The sequence below is a fragment of the Vicugna pacos genome, chromosome 8 (assembly GCF_048564905.1).
Source record: "Vicugna pacos chromosome 8, VicPac4, whole genome shotgun sequence".
Taxonomy (NCBI): Eukaryota; Metazoa; Chordata; class Mammalia; order Artiodactyla; family Camelidae; genus Vicugna; species Vicugna pacos.
This window is the reverse complement of record NC_132994.1, coordinates 34,805,662-34,825,166: the sequence shown is the minus strand read 5'-3', so window position 1 is coordinate 34,825,166 and position 19,505 is coordinate 34,805,662. Positions and strand designations below refer to the sequence as shown.

Below are 19,505 nucleotides of genomic sequence, written 5' to 3'. Positions count from 1 at the left end.
GTAGTGGTAGTGACCTCCCTGTCCCCTCGTGGCTGGCTCCCCCTCTGCCTGGAGGACAGAGCAGGACCAGCACCGACCGAGGGAGCACTCCCTGGCACACAGGCTGGGCGGGCACCCCTCCTCTGTTCCGGCAGCCCAAGGAACGCCCATGCCCGTGTGCTCCTCTGCCTCCCTCACACGACTGGAGTAACTTTGGGTGGGAGCTCTACAGACTTCTTGCTCTTTTTCCTTGGCATCCGGTAGGTGCTCCATGGTTTTTTTTTGTTTTGTTTTGTTTTGTTTTTTTTTAAGGATGGCTTAGTAGGAATCAGTGAAGTAGGAGATACTAATAATTCCTACCTCACACGTTGTTGGCAGGAGTAAATGAGTTTATATATATAAAATGCTCCCTTAGCATAGTCCCTGGCACACTGTAAGTACTTAGTAAAAATGAACTATTGGTAACAATTACCAGTGCATAATTCCTTATATGCAATTCTGAAAACCTAAAAGCTTTAGTAATAAGATGGTACTTTGTTGGCAAAATCTGATCCAAGTGAAATTCATTTGGTACATTTGGTAGTAAAACATACTGACAATAAACATACCACTTAATGTGAATATTACTGCGTTTAATTATCGGATGGCCTCAGACCATGCTGGGGATGTTCTTAATGTTCTTATAAGGTGTATGCTACCACCCCCATAATTCTGAATTCTGAAACATATCTCGCCTCAGGCTCTTTGGACAAGGGATTGTAAATCTGTAATACGCAGCTTCCTTCCTTTCTGGGGTGATCTGAAAAGCACCCAAGAACCTCTCTATTCCAAAAATCCCAATTTATCCCAATTTATTAATCAGGAGTTTGAGATTTATAGATACTACTATATACATAAAATAGGTAAACAGCAAGGTCCTACTGTATAGCATGGGCAACTATTCAATACCGTGTAATGACCTATAATGAAAAACAGAATGGAAAGGAATATATATGTATAACTGAATCACTATGCTGCACACCAGAAATTAGCAAAACATTGTAAATTGACTATATTTCAATAAAAATAAATTAATTTAAAAAATATCCCTCTGTTGTGGCCCCACTGAGCCTACTATAGTGCTTAAAATTTTCATCCACTGTTGGGGGAAGGTGCTGTCTCCAAAAAAAAGGCCTTGACAAGATGTAGCTGGGTGCCTGACAACCCTCAACGCCTAGCAGTGTGAGCACCTGCTAATTATTACATCCTTGGCTGGGGGCAGGCCCCCCAGGAATAAGTCAACCATCAAGTCAGGTGTGCTGCAGAGTGTGTGTGGAAGGTTGAGAAGAGGCCGCTGGTAGACGAGGATGGTAAGCGAGGCCTGGTGAGGGGCTGCGGGGTAAATAAGTTCACTACTGCGGAGCACACCCCACTGCTTAGCCCAGGCTGCACCTGCGGGGGACGGGTGGGGTCTCCACATCAGGGCAGCAAGATAACACAGAGAAGAGATCTGGAGAGCGTGTTCTGTTTGGCTGGGACCTTGCTCACATACAGACCAGAGGAACAGAGAGGCGTGCTGGATGCCTGGCTGTTCGGTGAGCTGGGGGAGATTCCCTGCAGTCAGAAGCAGAAGTGAACCTTGGGCCCAGCTAGGTCTGTACTTGCAGTGTCAACATTTTGTGGGACACTAGGAGGTGCAGTGAGTGGCCACAAAGGGAGACGGGAGTTGTACAGCAATACCCTCCATCCTCATAGGACTGGACTTTCTTACTCTTCTAGAAAACAGTCAAGGTAGCTCACTGTACTTTGCCTTGATCTAGAACACTAACACATCCTGTCTTGGCTAGAGATTCTACTTTAAATTGTATTAAAATAAAATACAATTGGAGGTGGAATATTCTTTCCAGAAGTCAACCTCAACTGTTTTGACCTCAGGGTAACATATTTAAATTCAAATTTGGTTAATGATTTATGAAATCTAATAACTGCACATAATCTTATAATGTACCCTTATTTAAGTAAATAAAAACCAAAGGATACAGTGATTTACTCTAAGAGGAAAAAAAATTAGAGACTCCGGTGAAAGAACCCTGAGCTGTCTGAACCTCAACTTGTGCGCCAGCCTGGCAGCAGTGCTTCTCTTCAAAACACACAAGTTAGTTATTCTTATGTCTGTGGTTAACACATTATAATGATGAATAGTTGGGTGATTAAAATATGAACTATTCTCAATTTTCCCTCACAAAAACATAGCCACTCTGCAGTCATTTACATAAATCAAAGTGAGCTGCTAGAATTCTTTAATGGTTGATAATATTCAGGGTTAAACCATTTTAACCTGAACCCCTAAAAAGGAGGTTCCACTAGTGTTTTTAGAGATTGTCATCAAAGCACCAGTCACAACAGCTCCTCCTGAACCACCCTGTCTACACATGTCTAGTTTCTATACCCTTCATTTTACAGATGAGCCATTTAAAGTCAGCTTAAAAGTGGGACTAATGGTTTCTGTGCTTGGAAGCCGGACCTTTGCCTGGACCCCTGTGTGCATTAACCAAGAGCTCTCCAGCAGGCATCACACCAGACAGTCCACAGATGGAGGAAGATACTGTCTGGGAACTAAACAGTACAGCTGAGAAAAAGAGAATCCGAGTCACCGAGTCACTGCTGTATCCTTCAGAGGCTCAGCTCAACACACGAGTGGGCTGGTTGTGAGGGGAGCAGCAGCAGGGCCAGCAAGTGTCCAGTGAGGGAGGGCCAGGACTCAAGAAGGGGCACACACCAGTCACTTCCCCCCGGAGCTTTGGGTTTCTTATCAGTAAGTCAATCAGAAGTCCTACTCATCTGCTTCACTGCCCCAAGGAGTAGTGAAAAACCATTACTAAACACTGTAAACAGCAAATGTCAAGCATCAGCCTTAACTGGTATCAGCCTGAGTGGCAGGTGGGCTTAGGGCTTCAACGCCACCTCACTGTGGTTTCAAAACAACGCAGGGAGTTAGAAAAGGCATCAACCATCCCTTTAGTCCTTCGTCCTTTTCATTCAGACTAAAGTCTGTATCAAACAACAAAATTGTAATGTTAAAATGTTTATTACTGGTTTGGGGTGAAAGACGGTTAAGACACACCCAGTACTGTTGGCACAATCAGAAACAGGAGGAGGAAGAAGGGATTTCACAAAGAAACCTTTGCCTCCTCATTGTACTCGGATATCAAGAAGCCAGTCACAGTGAGCAACTCGTGGTCTCATGGCAGTGGTTCTGTAAACGTGGTGCCCAGACCAGCCACATTTGCATCGCCTGGGAACGTGTTAGAAATATAAATTCTCTGGCCCTTTTCACAGACCTGCTGCATTAGAAACTCGAGATGAGGCCCTGCCAAGGTTTTTTAACGGGCCCTCCAGGTGATTTTGCTACTTGCTAAAGTTTGAGAATCTTTGGTCTAAGGAAACCAGACTGTACCTAAAATGCTAAATAAAATCTTATTTGTGGTCAGTGGACAGCACTGAACATTTCTGAGTATGAACTTTCTTCTTAAGTGATGTACTAGAACTAACCGTATGTGGAGAAGGCGTCATTTAACACTTTACGGTAAGGAGATGAGAAGCAATGTTACATTTCCTAAGGAGGAGACACTCTGATTTCCCCATTGGCTTATGCATTTCCAAGGTGAGGAAGAAACACAAAAACATCTGAGACTCACAAGGGGCTGCTGGAGGGCCCCTTGTCTCTGAGAGCACTGGGAAGAGACGGACGTAAGCCCCATAATACTTCCAACACTACATGGAATGGTCTTTTTATCAGCTTAGATGGCATCTGTTCCTGGATGAAAAGACCAGTGTTTAAACACTAAATGATGTGGAAATTGTGAAACTATGTTCTTTTATTCATTCCAGTAGAGAAAGCTGGCTTATTACTCCACTTCCATGGTGGGGAAGAAAATGATTCCACATTGCTTTTCTGGCCATAAACAGAAATTTTGTTTTCAGCTTCTCCCCACAGTCTTCAAAGGGATAAGACTTACTGCCCTTAACTCAAATGTTAGTAGTCTTTTTGGAATAAAAATATTTTTTTACTGCATATATTTTTAAAAAATTTACATACATGTACTGTTCATTGTTTCTAAGAACGTTTAGAGCTTTAGGTTTATAAACTTACATAGTTATCAAAGGAATATAGCCAACCACAAAGTAAGAATTAATTCAAGAAGATACATACACCCTGCTATTCTTTATAATTGCCAAGATATGGAAGCATCCTAAGTGCACATTAATAGATGAATGGATAAAGAAGATGCAGCATATGTATGTAATGGAATACAACTCGCCCATAAGAAAGAAAGGTATTTTGCCATTTGTGGCCCTTCATTCACTTTTTTTTTCTTTACACTTCAAAAACCAGAATTTTATAACTGGCATAAACATTTCCATATCATCAAAAACAACAAAATATCTAGAAATAAATTTAAACAAAAAGGTTACCTATACTCTGAAAACTAAAACATTAATGAAGGAAATCGAAGATGATGCAAAGAAATGGAAAGATATCTTGTGCTCTTGGATTGGAAGAATCAACATTATCAAAATGGCTGTACTACCAAAGCAGTCTACAGATCCAATGCACCCCTGTCAAAGTACTCGTGACGTTCTTCACAGAACAAGAACAAACAATCCCAGAATTTATATGGGACTATAAAAGACCCCAAACTGCCAAAGCAATCTTTTTGTAGGTCCTTTTTTTTTTCCCTCTTGTTTTTTCTTTTTGTTCTCTTTTCTCATGGTTTGATGACTAGAGAAGTTCCTTTAAAGTTTGTTGTAAAGCTGGTTTGGTGGGACTGAATTCTTTTAGCTTTTGTTGTCAAGCTTTTGATTTCTCTTATCAAATCTGAATGAGAGCCTTGCTGGATAGAGTATTCTTGGTTGTAAATTTTTCCCTTTCATCACTTTAAATATAGCGTGCCCCTCCTTTCTGGCCTGTAGAGTTTCTGCTGAAAAAAATCAGCTGATAACCTTATGGGAGTTCCTTTGTATGTTATCTGTTGTTTGTTTTTTCTTGCTAATTTTAATATTTTCTCCTTATCCTTAGTTTTTGTCAACTTGATTACTATGTGTCTTGCTGTGCTCCTCTTTGGGTTGATCCTGTGTGGAACTCTCTGCTTCCTGGACTTGGGTGACTATTTCCTTTCCCAAGTTGGGGAAGTTTTAGGTTATTATCTCATGGAGATAAAATATTATAGTTACAAAATTGCAGGCTCGTTTCTTTTTACCCACAAAACCTAGTTCAATCTTCAAGGAGGTCTCTGTATTTCCCCTCAAGGAATGCTGCAGTCTTATTTAGAATATCTGCCAGTTCATTTGTGGACTGTTTAACCTGTGTTGCTTGGTGTGTCTGAACACTGAGGGCTGATGGCACTTAGCCTGACCTGCAGTTCCCATGCATGGAAGAGAAACCAACATTTCAAGCAGAAATTCATCAGACACACCACATGCTTTTAAAGAAGATCCTGTTGGTGCCCTTTTATGCTCTTTCTTAACTGTGGTGTTACTGGTTTGGTTATAATATGACCATGTCCTATAATAAGGGTATCTCACACTTGGATGCATGACTAATGTTTGAGTCATGACTTAACACATAGTGAGTACCCAATAAGCATATGCAGCTTTGACAAGAGAATATTTAATTGACCAGACTGAAATGTCTTCTGAACTTAGTAATGTCATGATGATTTGTGGTTGCTGACAGAACAACTAGACAATATTTGTATAGTTTCAGTAATTTTACATGTGATACTTCTCTGTATGTTAAAATTATACACTTTTCCTATGATGAGCGTTTTGGCACACATCAAACCCCACTGGGCATTTCCAGAAAATTTAGTAATGATTCTAGTCCCCGGATGCATTTCTCTTCTCAGTGATCCCTTCTGTTGCTACCACGAACTCCAAGTTTTCTCCCCAAGGTTGCTGTTTTCAAATCACTAAATGATTCTGTTGGTTCACGACTGAGTGACAGAATCAAAAGGATATTACAGCTGAAGGGGCCCATCTGGAAGACCTTGACCAGCAGCCTCACCTGCAGATGATGGTCAACGTGGGGTCACTTCCCTCATTACTTTTCTCTGCTTTCTGGTAGAAAAGTAACTAGTGCAGGATCAAAACTGATCAGAGGCTCTGGTCTCGGTGGGGCAAAACCTCAGCAGATGTCTTCATAGCACTGGCCCTGAAGATGACTGTGTCTTCTGCTAGCTTTGTAATTTCTATCAGGAAATAAGAGCTCCTATCACCTAACTGGCGGGGGCGGGGCACTACAAAACACGTTGCCGTGTGATGATTTTCTCGTTCTAGCTTTTGACATTGTGCAGAGCCTTTAGCCCTCAGTTTGTGGATGCCATTCTAACATTTTTTGGTGACCGTCCATTGCTGCTCTTTAGTCCCCTTATTAGGTTGCTTGTATCTTTCCATCAAAGTACTCATACACTGAGGATTAGTCACGAGTCTGTTCTACCAAGATAATACAGTGAGACTGTGTTTGCTTCTTTGTGTTTAAAACTCAAGATAATGCTGCATATTACTCATCTTCTGTGCACAAGGATAGACACTGAAGTCCAGAAAGCAGCTCTCAAACTGCGCTTGTCCAAAACGGTAGCCATTAGCTGCATGTGGCAATTTAAATTTATATTTAAATTAATTAAAATTAAACAAAATTTAAAATGAGTTCCTCAGTAGCATTAGCCACACTTCAAGTTCCTGAGAAACACATGCTGCTAATGGATACTGTACTGGGCAGTGCGGTGCAGATTGCTTCCATCATCACAGAAAGTTCAGTTGGACAGACTGTTCTAGAACCTCTTTCCTGTTACTTTTTCCCTCAGAAACTGAGTATCTGTGTCTTTCTAAACCCATTACTCTAATATGGCTCTGCAAACCACTTAACACTATCGGGTCTTTTATCTATCTGTTTATATGCTTATTGGGATGTGACATTCATCTCCATTACCTCTTTATCCCCAGTGCCCAGAAGAGTACCTGGCATATAGTCAGCGCTCAGTAATTATTCACTGAATGAATGAATGACGTCTGGTTAAGGAGGATGCTTTTACCTTGGATTTCTAAATTCAGAGCCTGAGTGTAGTGTGATTTGGATCACCCTGGACGATAGGGAGGTAGGATTTCCCAACAGAAGCCCAGCTTTTAAATTCCTTTCCTCAGCTAACCCATAAGGTGGACAAGGGCACTGAGGGGAAGCTGAGGTGCCTTCTGGGAGTGGGGGCAAAGCTATCAAAGCAGCTCAAAAAACCAGGGTGAGGCAGGAGCAGTGCCTTCTAATCCCCCTTTAGAGGTGAGAAGACAGTGAGTCAGAGAGATTAACAAATTCACTAAATGGGCTGACATCAAGAGGAGTGTATCAATCTTCAAGGCACCTCTAAGAAAACAACAAAAGGCAAAACATGTCCCTACATCCTGGGATCCAAGAAATCAGGCTCTGTGTATGTAATTCGCTTTTATACAGCCTGTCAAGTCAGTTTCAGTGTTGGAGATACGGGTGAGCAGTTTTATTTGCTACCTACTCACCCAAGGGCACTTTCTTGTGTCCGTGAGAAGACATCTATGAGCTCACAGGGTAAAGGTGGCAGGTTTGAGAGGCGCATGCTCTTAACCATGTAATAGGAAACAAAACCATGTTATTAGCTGCTGATGACATTCTAAACTCATCAAGGTAAAAATAAATTTATTCCTGCTAAAAGACAGCAAGTCTGTATTATACACACAAAATGCTATGAACCTAATGCATGATTTTCCCAAAGTCCAATTGAATTTTCAATCTTGTTATGCCATTGAGAGCTAATGAACATGACAAAGAATAGCAGACAAATCTGATTTCTTCAAATCCAAATTCCAAATCCTTTTAACAGCTGCTATTACAATGTGATGATAGGACTGTCCTCCAGCAGAGGCACTGGAAGGGAGGTTAGAAATTTCTGAGGCAGGATAAAATGCATTGAAGCAAAAATGATAATAATGCCAGTCCCTAAACAACCCACCATCAGAAGGAGCAAAAAGGGTGATGAGAAGGAACTGAAAAATATGTGATGATGGAATATAAAATGTGCAACCCTGCGGACCAGAGATGCTGGCAGCCCTGTCTGTATAGCAGGCCCTGCCAAGGCTCAGCAGTAAGGAATCTCCACTCCTTACAGCAGACTAGGTCTTTATAGATTTTGATAGGAGAGGGCCAGGTGTCGTTTGGCTATGGAGAGAGCATGAGGACAGCAAAACTCTTGTGTGTGTTTCTCAAACTCTTACCTGCCTTCAACGTGTCAAGGAGCCATGTCAGTGACAGGCCAGCCAGAAAGATGCTGCGGTTTCACGAGTTAGGATTTTATGCATAAGTCTAAGTCACATCAACACAGAGAAAAGTTATTTTTGGACCAAAGGACATAATGACCTTAATATAGCTCAAAGAAATTCATGCATTTGAATGTCTAACGCTGCTAAACTATCTTTTGAAGACTCATTTTCCAGCAGATCCACTAGGTGAAAAAAAGTATATGTATGTGTACACACATATGCTACATATACAGATATAATGTTTTATGTAACTTATTTATACTTACATATACTAATATATGCACATGTTTTTAAATGGAGGAAAGGGCCATATGTAATATCTGTGAAATATACATATTACATACAAAACACATGAAAAATTATATGTGAAATATATGTTATATATGAAAATGTATATTGTATATATTATATATATATTTCAATACTTCCTACAAAGTGATGTACTTCACATGAGTCCATGTGGCCTCACTTTCACCATGTCCATTCTATTGTGCAGACACTGGAACAAAAGTATAATGAGCATTTGGGGTAATGAAGCCAATGAATCTACACAATGTACTGTAATATTTACCATTTCTTTGAGCTGGAACATCTTGCTTTTAAAATGTGACTTTCCATTTTATACTGTTATACATACACACCTTAGAGGCTGTTACAAGCTTGTTAATGTTTGGTTAAAATGCCATTATGACACTGCCATACATGTAAGTTAAAAACAAAAAAACTAACAATGCTTATCCAGTGTTTGTCATGGAAAAACTACTGTCCTTTAAACCTATCAGTGCTTTTCACCTTTTTACTGTAAAATAAAACAGAAAACCACGCAAAATAAATATATAGAATTATTAGAAGGTGAACACAAACTGGGTCAAGAAACAGAAATTCTGGCAGCCAATGCAGAAACCCCTTCTACATGCTCCATCTCCCCCAGGATCCCCCTCCCCCTCATAAGTAGCCATCAACCTGATTTCTATAGTAATCACTTCTTTGCACTTAAAAATTGTTTTTTCATTCAAATGTGCATCCCTAGTCTATACTTCCGAAAGTGTGATATGCCTTTTAATCTACAGATTCTCCCTCCGTTCTTTTCCTTACAATGTATCTGCTGAAGAAACCAGGTTGTAGAGTCTCTCTTGGTCTGGATTTTGCTGACTGCATATTCATGATGCAGTTCAAAAGTGTTCCTCGGTCCTTGGTATTTCCTGCAAGCCAGCAACTGGATCCAGGGGCTTGGTAAGATTCTGCTTCAGTTGCTGTGACAAGACTACAGGTGGTGTGTGGTTTCTTCAGGAGGACCGAAGTGTCTAGAGCTATTTCTCCTTTTTTGATTTCAACCGCCATTGACATGCAGTGCCTAGATCCATTAATTCACTGGGGGCTGCCAAATAATTCTTTATCATTTCTTGGTTGTCATACTTTTTTAAAAAGTTTTTTCCCCTCATCTCTTATTTGGTTAGCCAGTGGTACAACCCATATGATTCAGTCATAGGCTTGATTCCTTCCCTCTATTTGCCAGTTTTCCAGATAATGAGATGGTTCCCTATTATCCTTCTAAAGTGACCAGATTTTAAACAAAAATCATCATATGCTCATGGATTTAAACATATTTGATGAGTCCCATTCCACTGCAATTATCATTCTTATACATTGTCCTACCTTTGTCTGGTGGGAGCCAGCATCACAGGAGAATATGATACTGTACATCACCAGCCCAGGAAAAGATCAAAATTCAAAATTTAAAGTATCGTTTCTATTGAATGCATATTGCTTTCACATCACAGTAAAGTAAAAAAATCATAACTTGAACCACTGTAAGTTCGGGACCATCTGTATTCCATTTTCCCCCCCAACATAGTGTCGCATCCAAAAAGTCTGAGAATATTTTCTTTCCCCTGAGAGTCACTTTCTCTTTTTGTTTAGATGTCTAAAGGATGTTTTTCCTTCAAAGTCCAGTTAACTTACTGTGTTGTATTATTTTGGGTCATCGTTCTCAGGAATGTGGGGTATTCTTTCAATATGTAGTTTTAAATCTCAGAAAAGTTTTGGGGTTTTTTTTTTTTTTTGGCCTTACTGTCTTTGGTATCTTTTTGTTTCCTTGTTTCATTTTTCTTCAAGACTCTTATTAACCATGTTAAATCTTCTTTGCCTATTGCCAATATTAGACACTCTCTCTTAAATACTTTTGTGTCTTCACTTATTTTTTGAATTTTAAAGCTTTGCATTTTAAGCTCATTTTGAACTAGTATGTTTCAGTTTTGACTTCCTTTGCTGAGTTGTGTTTCTGGCATGCTTTCATTGTAGGGATGTTTTTCTAATAATTTTATATGGGATTGAACCTTGGCAGTTTTCTGTTCCTCATGATGTAAAATTGGTTTCCCTGAACCTTTAGAACGAACTGTAGTTTAACAAAATTTGACTAACTTGACAAAACTCTCTGGTTGTCCCCGCGAAGTGTTTTAAAACCATGGCAGCTTGCTTTCTGAGATTTCCTGTAGCTTTTCCCTTTTCCCACTTTTATCTGGATTTTCTCTTTCCCCCATGTCTGCTGCCACCGTCCTGCTCAATTGTGACTCCCGCCAGCAATTTCTCCTCAGATGGGTGCCCTGTCTTGGAAGAGAGCTGTGCTCGGGTTGGCCCGCAGTCACTTCTAGTGCATTCCTGTTAGCTGTTCTGGGCATCTCCTGTTCTCAGGTCTGTCAGATGCCTCCTTTCCAACTTCTCCCTCTTGTGTAGATGCTGATACCATGTGGGTCTCATGGCCATTGGTGGTTTACCTCCACCACCTGCTTGGATTTGGGGATTTGGGGATAACTTACATGGTTTTGAGGTAAATGCTACCTATGTGTATTGGTTTTGCTACCTAGTTGTTCTTTTTTATGTGAGGATTAAGAGACTTTAAAAACTATGTTGCTGCTGTCTTCTTCCCAGAACCAATGAGGCATGTCTATTTTTAAAGTATATTTTTCACCCATCCCCAAAGTTGGTCCCTAAATGTGACACATTGTTGTCTACATGGCCATCCTGTCCTTGCTGCTGAGGTAGGCACTGCCACACCACCTCTCCTTACCCAGGGCTTTTCTCAGAGAAACTCTTCTCTGCTCCCATTTCTACTCCATCAGGACTTGCTCCCCTCAAAGACAGCTGAAAACGGCTATCTAAGTGATGCAGAGATGCCAGGGAAGTGGGGCGACGGTAATAGAGCCCTTAATCTTGTGGTTCATATGCATCTGGCTAATCAGACATTGCTTCATGGCAACAGAAAGAAGTACAAGTGGAGTTAGGCAGTCGTTTTTTAAATTTTCCTGTGAGCTATACTTTTATTGCCGCTAATGGGAGATGGCTAAGATACCAGTTCGAGATGGGTCATGGGGCTTAATGGAAAGAGAGTCCTTCCGATGGCTACCCCAGGACCTGACTCCACCATGCGAGCAGGGTGCTTTCACCAATCTTGCTTAATGTGATTTGATGACTGCCAATACACAAGGCAGTTGTAAGTTTCCCATTCTCTCCCCTTCTGGAGAGTTTCAATTTTCCTTTGCCTCCAGTGTATATTGGGAGCAGACAGGCAGTCTTGTCGTTTGTAGGTTACTAGATCACAAGCAGCCTCATCTGGACCTGATAAACAGAGCTGCACAAAACCCAGAGATCCTGGACTTTGAGTGGGATGCAATAATTATGGGTGAGGGAGTGGGTTGTACTTATAGCAAGAGGAGAGTGCATGGATAACTGGGTAGCCAGGGCGGCAGACTGTGACAGGTAACAAAAATCAGATTCCTCAATATCCATCTGAACTCTCCTTCTAGAGTGCAGAGGCTGAAAAGCAAAAAATAACATCCAGGCTCCCTTGCATTTCAGATTCAAAATGTAATTTAGGTTCTACCCACCACTTGTCTATAAAAAGGCTTTGATTTGGAACTGAGTCATATGGGAAGAAGCAAGGTGTAGGGTATCTGTTCGGCAGACTGTGGCAAAGGCAACAAGCTCTTGAGTCAGCCACCGCAGCGGCAGCTTCCTGATTACAGCTGAGGGGCTGGTTTTGCAGCCAGCAGCTGCTGGGTGGGATACCGTCCTGATCATGGCAGACATAGCAGCCACTCTGATGATTTGTGGTTTGGGGAGTCATTCCTGGAAGCTTGGTCTGCAGTCTGTCTCTTTAGCCCTTCAGTGATTCTGAAAGCCACTGAAAATCCTATAATAAATAACTTTCTGTTTAATCTACCTAGAGTGGATTGTATTTCCTGCAACCGAACTGACCCACATAGCCAGCCAATGAGCAGAGCAGCTCCAGCTCTCTTGCTTGACCCGGGAGCAAGCACTCAGGCACCCAGGGGACCCCATTCCTGGACAGCTCGAACAGGAAGGGAATATTTGCATCAGCTGGAGACATATGTGTCCTCTGCCCAACAAGGCGAAGGGATAGTCTACCACAAACTCGCATATGAGTAACAACAGTGGCACTTTTAATGTTCGTGCCGTAGCCGTTACTATTTTTATTGGTCCTGGTATGAAAGAATGATCCCTTCCTCCATTCTCTCTGAGAACTGCGGAATAAAAAGGTCACTGGTGTTTTTAAAAGGACTTTTGGTTTTAAACAAGTGAAATAGGATAATTTTGGGACCTGAAACAGCTAAAGTGCTCCCAATTTAGGATGCAATTTATACATTGTATGATTTCCCTCCCATTTTGTGGGATGTATTATCTGTCTTAGTATAAAAAGAAATGCAGTTTTTCCTGTTTCAGCTGTGTCTATTATCACAAACACTGGGGGAGCAGCCAACAGTATCTGGCTGCACTGTTTTGTAGGCTATAACTTGAACATTTCGGCTGTTTAATGAGAGCACACTTGGCTTTGAGCCACAGCCAACAGGGACTGGTTACCCTGCAGAGCACCGGGCCTGTTCTGCCAAGAAAGGACAGGTTGCACACCAAGCACGTAACAGCTGTTCTCAAAGGGCAACGAATACAATGGCACCTCCTCCCAGAGTCATCCCTTCCCCCTGCCTGTACACAGGCCCAGAGTCTCCCTCGAGGCAGCTGGTCATCTGTCAGACATTTCCGCAGTGACCTTTGGGAGCAATCTGTCCCTTCTGTCCTCAGATTTCCTGGAACAGCAGCATCAGTGGCCTGTCACTCCTGAAAACTCAGGCTAGTGGGCTGCAGTAATGGTCCTATGCCTCATCTCCCACACAGAGGTGATGACACCTCCTTATATTCCTCATGCCCATTGAATATTTTCACTTTTTCCAGATGATATACAGAGCACTATCACTGTCACATCACATCGTGACATCTCCTGTATCCATCTGTTTCCTAACAGAATTTTTACTGTAGAACTTCAGATTTATAGAATTATTGTACAGAGAGTTCCCACATACCCCATACATACCCCAATTTCCTCTATTAGTGATGTCTTGCATTAGGCTGGTACATTTCTTACAATTAATGAACTGATATTGATACATTATTAACTAAACGCCATACTTAGTTTTTAACCTACTGTCCTCTTTCTGTTCCAGGATCCCATCCAGAATACATTACAGTTAGTCATCATGTCCTCTTAGGTTCCTCTTGGCAGGGACAGCAGACTGTCCTTCTCTGATGACCCTGATACTTTTGAAGAGTACTTAACCTGCATCTTTTCAGAGTTATCCTTCACTTTAATAATAATAAGAATCAGAGAAAACTGGCTTTCGGAAGGAGCTCAGTAAGATCAATAAGCCTTCAAAAAAGAAAAATAACGACCTGTCCTGAGTTTTCAGAAGGCTCATGTGGTTTCGTCTCTGTTAACCTTGGTCTGTGATGGAGTGCCGGGTGTGCTGCCAGGTAGGTACTTGGACAGCTGCCCAGGGAACTCCTGTGGACGATTTGGTGGAGTAGGGGTTCCACAGCCTGGATGCTCATTACATTCAATGGAGAATTTTATAAAGCACAGATGCCCTGGCCTTAGCTCAGGTGTACTGAATCACAATCTCTAGCAATAGGGTCTGGAATTCTGTATTTTGTATCCCTTAAAAAAAAATCCTGAATATAGAAAATTATAAAACATGGCCCATAATCTGTCAGTATTAATCATATAAATATATAAATGTAGAAAATGTAAAGAGGAACCAAAAGTCTAACATGAAAACTGAATGCTTCCCTATAATCTATTTAACCATTTTCTAAGGACAGTTTGGTTGCTCCCTGCTTTAAGTGTTGTCTTTCGTTTGCTTAGGATTCATATTTCAATAAGCTTCCTGAGATATTCTGGTATATCCAGAAATTTGGAACCCACTACCGCAGAAGAAATTCTCAATTCAGCTGGGAGGGAGCAGAACGTTCCTTCAGTGCAGACATCCATCATGAAGTCACAATGCTTGCTCTCTCTCTTCCTCCCCTGAACAAGTCAGCCTTAAAGCCATTAGCTGGGGCAGAACAAGGAGAGGCAGCCTGTGGGGTGTCAGAGCCCAAGTGGGGTGAGAAGGCCATCTTACAGAGGACAGATCCGGGGAGGGGAGTAGTTCAGGCCTGAGTGCGTGAGGAGGGCGTCTGCATGGGTGGGCAGCCCGAGGTGGTATGTAGAAGCCTGAATAGGGACGAGCAGGTGGAGGGGTGGCCTGGGGCCCAAGGGGATAAGGAGGGCTTTCAAGAGGGTGATGTCTCCAAAAAGGGTGTAAGCACCTGAATGGAGGGGGTCCATGTGGGGGGAGATATGTATGTATGTATGCAGGAATTAATCAAATAAATAAATACAACAAAGGTAACGGGAGACATGTTTCTCGCTGGAGAAGGAAGTCACTAATAGAGAAAGGGAGGAAGCTAGAATAAACCCTGAGTACCCTACAATTAGATCAGTATGAACTTGTGGATGTAAAGATATGTATCTATATTTTATTTATTTACATTATACCTATAAATGTATATATTTATGTAATATAGAAAATTTGCAGTATCTATTTGTATATATCACATATATGTATATTTACATATGTCTATATATTTACATATATGAATGTGTGTAAGTGTATATGTCCTTTGAGTGGGCCTGGAAGCAGTGATGCCTTAATGGCCATAGGCACACCCAGTGCCCACACTTTGGCTTTAATACCATTTTCCACTTAAAAGAATCAGAGGTCCTTGTAGAAATGACTGATTTCAGGGCTGGGGAAGGCAAAGAACATGATGAGCTTAGAACATCTTGTGCCAGAAATCAAGGAAGTACTCAAAGAATGATGAGGACATGTCCAGAGAACACAGGAGCCAGGTTGAAAGGACTCGGGTGAAATTTGGAACAATATGAGCATCAAAATAAATAACGACAATGACAGACTATATCCCATCAAATAAAATAGAAAGCCAAAATCTCATACTGAGAAAAATAAATAAATGAAAAAATTGAAAGTTTTGATGAAGAAAGGAATTTATACAGAGTTTTAAAGTATCTCTGACAAAATATTCATTAGTTAAAAGAGACGGGGAAAAAAGAGCAACTTTACAGTGGAAAAGCCCAGAAGATTCCACTTTAATCAAGGGGCTGAAATAAAGATGATCAGAAATGGGGTGAACTGAAATGCCACCTGGCAGGATGCAATGAAAAGAATCCACCATACTCCTGTGATAGTCCTGCCTGCATTCATTAGGCTGACATACATGTACTATGTCACAGCTTCTGGGAGTCAGGAATCTGGGAGTAGCTTAATTGGGTGATTCCAGTTTAAGGTCTTTATAAGGTCGAAGTCCAGCTGTTGGCCAGGGTGATAGTCAGCCTGAGGTTTAACTAGGGCTGGAGGTTCCACTTCCACACTCACTCATGTGATTGGCGGGCCTTGGTTTCTCACTGGCTGTGAACTAGGCGCTTCAGATCCTTGCCATCTGGGCCTATCCATTGGGCCATTCACACTGTGAAGCTTGCTTTCCCCAGAACAAGTGATCCAAGAGATCATTTGTATAACCTAACCATTTCTTTCTTTAAATTAATTAATTTTTAAACTGAAGTATACCTGATTTACAATGTTGTGTTAGTTTCAAGTGTACAGCAAAATGATTCAGTCACATACATATTCTTTTTCATATTCTTTTCCATTATAGGTTATTACAAGATATTGAATATAGTTCTGTGTGCTATACAGTAGGATCCTGTTGTTTATGTATTTTTATATATAATAGTTTGTATCTGCAAATCCCCAACTCCCAATTTATCCCTCCCCACGCCTTTTCCCTCCTGGTAACCATAAGTTTGCTTTCCACGTCTGCTGAATCTCTTTCTGTTCCATAAAGAAGTTCATTTGTATCATTTTTTTTTTTAGTTTTCACATATAAGTGATATATGATATTTGCTTTTGTCTAACTTCACTTAATATGATAATCTCTAGGTCCATTCATGCAATGGCATTATTTCATTCTTTTTTTATGGCTGAATAGTACTCAATTGTGTATATGTGTCTGTGTGTGTGTGTATATATACATCATCTTTATCCATTCATCTGTTAATGGACACTTAGGTTGCTTCCATGTTTTGGCTATTGTAAACAGTGCTTTTATAAAACACTGGGGTGCATGTATCTTTTCAAATCAGAGTTCTTGGGATACATGCCCAGGAGTGGGATTGCTAGGTCATATGGCACCTCTACTTCTAGTTAAGGAAACTCCATACTGTTTTCCATAGTGGCTGCAGCAATTTGTATCCTACCAACAGTATAAAGGGATTCTTTTTTCTCCATACCTTCTCCAGCATGTATTATTTGTAGACTTTTTGATGATGGCCATTCTGACTGAAGTAAGGTGATATTCTCACTGTAGTTTTGATTAGCATTTCTCTAACAATTAGAATGCTTGAGCATCTCTTCCTGTGCCTGTTGGCCATCTGTATGTCTTCTTTGGAGAAATGTCTACTTAGGTCTTCTGCCCATTTATTTTTTTTTTATTGAGCTGTATAATTTGTTTGCATATTTTGGAAATTAATACCTTGTCGGTCACATCATTTGCAAATATCTTCTCCCATCCTGTAGGCTGTCTATTCGTTTTGTTCGTGGTTTCCTTTGCCGTGCAAAAGGTTTAAGTTTAATTAGGCCTCATTTGTTTTGCTTTTGTTTCCATTACTCTAGGAGATGAATCCAAAAACTATTGCTGTAATTTATGTCAGAGTGTTCTGCCTACATTTTCCTCTAGGAGTTTGACAGTATCTGGTCATACATTAGGTCTTTAATCCAGTCTGAGTCTATTTTTGTATATGGTATTAGAGAATGTTCTAATTTCATTCTTTTACATGTAGCTGTCCAGTTCTCCCAGTACCACTTATTGAAGAGACTGTCTTTTCTCCACTGTATATCCCTGCCTCCTTTGCTGCAGATTAACTAACCATGCATGTGTGGGCTTATTTCTGGGCTTTCTATCCTGTTCCATTGATCTGTATGTCTGTTTTTGTGCCAGTACCATGCTTTTTTTTTTTGCTATTAACAGCAACATTATTTCTAATTGTCAAGATATGGAAGCCTCCTAAGTGCATATCAACAGTTGAATAGATAATAGAGATGCAGTATATATATATACATATATATATATGTAATTAAATACAACTCACCCATAAAAAAGAAGGGTCTTTTGCCATTTGCAGCCCTTCACTCACTTTTTTCACTTCAAAAACCAGAATTTTATAACTGGCAGAGACATTTCCATTACATCAAAAACAACAAATATCTAGAAATAAACTTAACCAAGGAGGTCACCTAAACTCTGAAAACCAAAATGACACAAAGAAATGGAAAGATTTCTTGTGCTCTTGGACTGGAAGAATCAACACCATCAAAATGGCCACACTACCCAAAGCAACCCACTGAGCCAAGGCAACCCCCATCAAAATACTCGTGACACTCCTCACAGAGCTAGAACAAACAATTCCAAAATTTATAAGGGACCACAAAAGATCCCGAACAGCCAAAGCAATATTTTGTAGATCTCTTTTTTTCTTTTCTTTTCTTCTTGTTCTCTTTTCTTATGGTTTGATGACTAGAGAAGGTCCTTTAACATTTGTTGTAAAGCTGGTTTGGTGGTACTGAAATCTTTTAGCTTTTGTTTATCGGTGAAGCTTTTGATTTCTCCGTCAAGTCTGATCGAGAGACTTGCTGGATAGAGTATTCTTGGTTGTCAGTTTCCCCCCTGCATCACTTTAAATATATCGTGCCACTCCCTTCTGGCCTGTAGAGTTTCTGCTGAAAAATCAGCTGATAACCTTATGGGAGTTCCCTTGTATGTTATTCATTGCTTTTCTCTCGCTTACTGTAATATTTTCTCCTTATCCTTAATTGTTGTCAGTTTGATGACTGTGTGCCTTGGTGTGTTCCTCTCTTTGGGCTGATTCTGTGTGGTACTCTCTGTGCTTCCAGGACTTGAATGACTGTTTCCTTTCCCAAGTTGGGGAAGTTTTCGGTTATTATCTCTCCAAAAATTCTCTCAGGTCCTTTCTCTCTTCTCTTTCTGGGACCTCTATAATGCAAATATTAGAGTGCTTCATGTTGTCCTAGAGTTCTTTTAAACCATCCTCATTCATTTTTATTCTTTTTTTTTTGTTGTTCTGAAGTAGTGATTTCCACTAACTTGTCTTCTAGCTCACTGATCCGTTCTTCTGCCTCATTTAGTCTATTCTTGGTTCCTTCTAGTGTATTGTTCATTTCAGTGATTTTATTCTTCAATTTTGTTTGAGTATTCTTTATATTTTCCAGCTCTTTGCTAAAAACTTCACTCTGTGCATCTATACTCTTCTTGAGTTCTCTGAACATCTTGGCCATCATTACTTTAAGCTCTTTCTCAGAAAAATTACCTATCTCATCACTTATTTCTTCTTCTGGGATTTTATCTTGTGCCTTGGCTGGGGAGATATTCCCTTGCCGCTTCATATCGTCTATCTATGTGTTTGCGGATTCCTTCCACAGGCTTTGGGATTACTGTTTCCTTATTTCTGGTATCTGCCCTCTGGTGGGTGAGGCTGGACTAGAGGCTTATGCAGGTTTCCTGGCAGGAGGAGCTGGTGCCTGCCCACTGCTGGGTGAAGCTTGGTCCTGGACCTCTGGTGGGTAGGGCTGTGTCTAGAGGCCTTTGTGGCTTAGGAAGTCTGCTGATGAGTGGGGCTGTGTTCCCATCCTGTACTTTGGCCTGAGGCTTCCTTACAGGCTGTTGGGTGGGGCTAGGTCTTGGTGCTAATGATCCAATCAAGATGTCAGCCTTCGGGA

At 40.9% G+C, this 19,505-nt stretch overlaps 1 protein-coding gene and 1 long non-coding RNA gene across 3 annotated transcripts in view; one reads left to right on the top strand and one right to left on the bottom strand.

The window, feature by feature from the left end:
* LOC140697692 (uncharacterized) overlaps positions 1-3,594 on the top strand; it is a 157,234-nt gene extending 153,640 nt beyond the window's left edge. Inside the window, exon 4 of the long non-coding RNA XR_012074919.1 lies at positions 2,422-3,594. This is a non-coding gene — a long non-coding RNA (uncharacterized lncRNA). The remainder of the gene's footprint in view (positions 1-2,421) is intronic.
* The window catches only part of FIG4 (FIG4 phosphoinositide 5-phosphatase), a 124,818-nt gene that overhangs the window by 465 nt on the left and 104,848 nt on the right, over positions 1-19,505 (bottom strand). Inside the window, exon 23 of one of the 2 annotated variants that reach the window (XM_072965719.1) lies at positions 11,985-12,114. The exons of the other annotated variant lie outside the window; for it this stretch is intronic. Coding sequence (XP_072821820.1) covers positions 12,000-12,114 — 115 coding nt within the window. The 3' untranslated portion in view covers positions 11,985-11,999. Of the gene's footprint in view, positions 1-11,984; positions 12,115-19,505 lie in introns of those variants that run through there. 2 annotated transcript variants of the gene reach the window in all.